General features: G+C 41.8%; 1 protein-coding gene across 1 annotated transcript in view; it reads right to left on the bottom strand.

Moving 5' to 3' along the window:
• The window catches only part of LOC123962235 (myosin heavy chain, fast skeletal muscle-like), an 11,641-nt gene that overhangs the window by 2,063 nt on the left and 6,935 nt on the right, over positions 1–2,643 (bottom strand). Inside the window, exons 15-22 of the mRNA XM_046038264.1 lie at positions 1,965–2,135; positions 1,574–1,874; positions 1,381–1,451; positions 1,189–1,276; positions 936–1,053; positions 731–854; positions 371–507; positions 32–287 (exon numbers count right to left, since the gene is read on the bottom strand). Of these exons, the coding sequence (XP_045894220.1) occupies positions 32–287; positions 371–507; positions 731–854; positions 936–1,053; positions 1,189–1,276; positions 1,381–1,451; positions 1,574–1,874; positions 1,965–2,135 (1,266 nt within the window). The remainder of the gene's footprint in view (positions 1–31; positions 288–370; positions 508–730; positions 855–935; positions 1,054–1,188; positions 1,277–1,380; positions 1,452–1,573; positions 1,875–1,964; positions 2,136–2,643) is intronic.

Raw genomic sequence — 2,643 nt, 5'->3', positions numbered from 1 at the left:
AAAGCTCAACTCTCTGTTGATGTGTACTTACAGATGCTACTTGCAGCTGCAGATCATTCTTCTCCTGCAGAAGGGACACCATCTTCTCCTCCAGTTCCTTCTTCTTGGCCAGGGCAGTAGCCAAGTCTGATTGCATCTTTCCGTAGTTCTCCTTCATCTGGGCCAGCTCCTTCTCAGTTTCAGCACTCTTCAGCAGAGGCTTGATCTTGTAGTACACCTTCATCCATGGCCAGTGTTTCACATTCATGAATGAGCGGACGTTGTACTGGATGGTATAGATGGCTTCCCTGTGGACAACAAGTTGTTATTTTGGGCAGTGTTGTAAATGATTTTTCATGCCATCATTCAGAATTTGCTGTTTTCAACGTGCCTCCTCTCCATCATCTTCACAAACTCCTTTCTCATAAGGTAACCACGGCAGAGAGCCTGAGTCATGGTGACCAGAGTTGCCAGCTTTTCATCTCTCATCTCCTCAAGGGTACCCAGCAGACCGGCCTTGAAGAACACCTGAACAAACAATAAATTAATTAAAATAAATGTAGGTAGAACTCACATAATGAATACTTCCCACCTTTTGAAACAAAACAAAAACAGTAGCCTATTTTCTCGTACCCCACATGGTTCTATACTGACAATTAATCACTTGTTCCTTGGCCCCTGATATGACTATATCATGGGCCAATATACATTGGTACAAACACTAATGTAGCAATGCAGTGATGGTTCTTACCTTGGTGTGTCCGAATCTGTACTCATCATGATTGACATCAATTGAGCCAAGCAGCTTCTCTGAAGCCTTCTTGTTATCAATGAACTGGCCCTCAGGAATGACACTGGCATTGAGCACCTTGTACCTTTTGTGAGAGAGTTAATGGTCAGTGTGAGCATTTTCTTTCAATAGTCTCAAAAAACTGTATTAAAATATTCACTGATACCTCTGCTTGAAGTCACCATAGAGGATTCTGCTGGGGAAACCTTTTCTGCAGATTCTGATACCCTCCAGCACACCGTTACACCTGAGCTGGTGGATGACCAGGAAGTTCTCCATCAGACCTGTAAAAAACACATTTTATAGTGACTTCTTTGAATAAAAAGTCTTTTTGTTGACGCAGCACAATAGTAAGTAACCATACCAACAAAACATAACCACTTTTCAAAGACTCCATTGAGATTATGTTCTGTATGTACCTGGAGTCTTTGACTCATTGGGAATCAGGCAGCGCACAAAGTGAGGATGGGTGCTCCTCAAGTTAGTCATCAGCTTGCCCAAGTTCTCCTGTAGATCCAAGATGGTAACACTTGTCATGAAATGTAACATTTGTGAGTTTGAGTATGAACTGAGATGTAGTTTATACCAAAGTTTGCAATGTTGAACCTTACCCTGAACTGTGAAGACACAGTCTGCATAGAACCACCCTTCTTCTTGCCTCCCTTCTTGGCGCCACCGGTCTCTGTTGATAATTTTGAGATGACATGTTTTGTTAGGGCGAGACATACATAAAACATGCTACAGTAAGATAAAAATATACAGAATCTACAACCTTAAAATCTGTTTATGAAGTTACTATCCTACCTTCAACAACAGGAGGATACAGAACAGGCAGCAGTTTAACTGAGGACTTCTGGTACAGCTGCACAACAGAATCATTCAGTGGATCCTTGTTCTTGTCCAGCCAGCCATTGATATTGTAGTCCACGGTACCAGCATAGTGCACCAGGGAGAAGTGGGCCTCAGCCTTGCCTTTGGCGGGCTTTGGTTTCTCAAATGCTTTGTTTTTGCCAAGATGCTGGTCATAAAGCTTATTCTTGAAGGAAGTGTCTGTGGCCTTGGGGAACATGCACTCCTCTTCAAGGATGGAGAAGATGCCCATGGGCTTGGAGGAAATTTGGAGAAGTTTGTCATTAAGTGATACATTAAGTCAAATTAAGAACAATTACAAAGAATCACAAAATTCAGTCATTACCTTTTCAATCAGCTCAATGCAGGCAGCCAAGTCCATGCCGAAGTCAATGAACTCCCAGATAATACCCTCCTTCTTGTACTCCTCTTGCTCCAGGACAAACATGTGGTGGTTGAAGAACTGTTGCAGTTTCTCATTGGTGAAGTTGATGCACAGCTGCTCCATGCTGTTGTACTGTGAGGGGACAAAAACTCAGATTAATCTCTTTTAGGCAATAAGAATGATTCTGTCGTGAAAAGTATCAGTGTTGGAAATGAAGCTTACATCAAAGATTTCAAAGCCAGCAATATCCAGGACACCAATGAAGTACTGCCTTGACTGTTTAGTGTCCAACATCTGGTTGATGCGGATGACCATCCACAAGAACATCCTCTCATAGATAGACTTGGCCAGCGCAGGCACTGCGTTCATCACCTGAATAAAATCACAGGATGTGATTTGATTAAAGTAAACATCTATTTTCAAAAATGCTGGTTTAATGATATTCTGAACTTCCTCTGATGAGGTAAATGAATTGATCAAAAGTAGACTTCTGATATAAATACAGATGCACTACATGAAAATTAAAACTGAAAATTGATACCAGTATATCTTAATTTACCTGAGGTACAGTCTGTCCCTTGGTGACAAACTCATTTCCGACCTTCACTCTGGGATAGCACAGAGCCTTCAGCATGTCAGC

This window comes from Micropterus dolomieu, linkage group LG22 (genome assembly GCF_021292245.1).
Source record: "Micropterus dolomieu isolate WLL.071019.BEF.003 ecotype Adirondacks linkage group LG22, ASM2129224v1, whole genome shotgun sequence".
Lineage (NCBI taxonomy): Eukaryota > Metazoa > Chordata > Actinopteri > Centrarchiformes > Centrarchidae > Micropterus > Micropterus dolomieu.
Note: the sequence above shows the minus strand (reverse complement) of the source record. Positions and strands in the feature narration are given on the sequence as shown.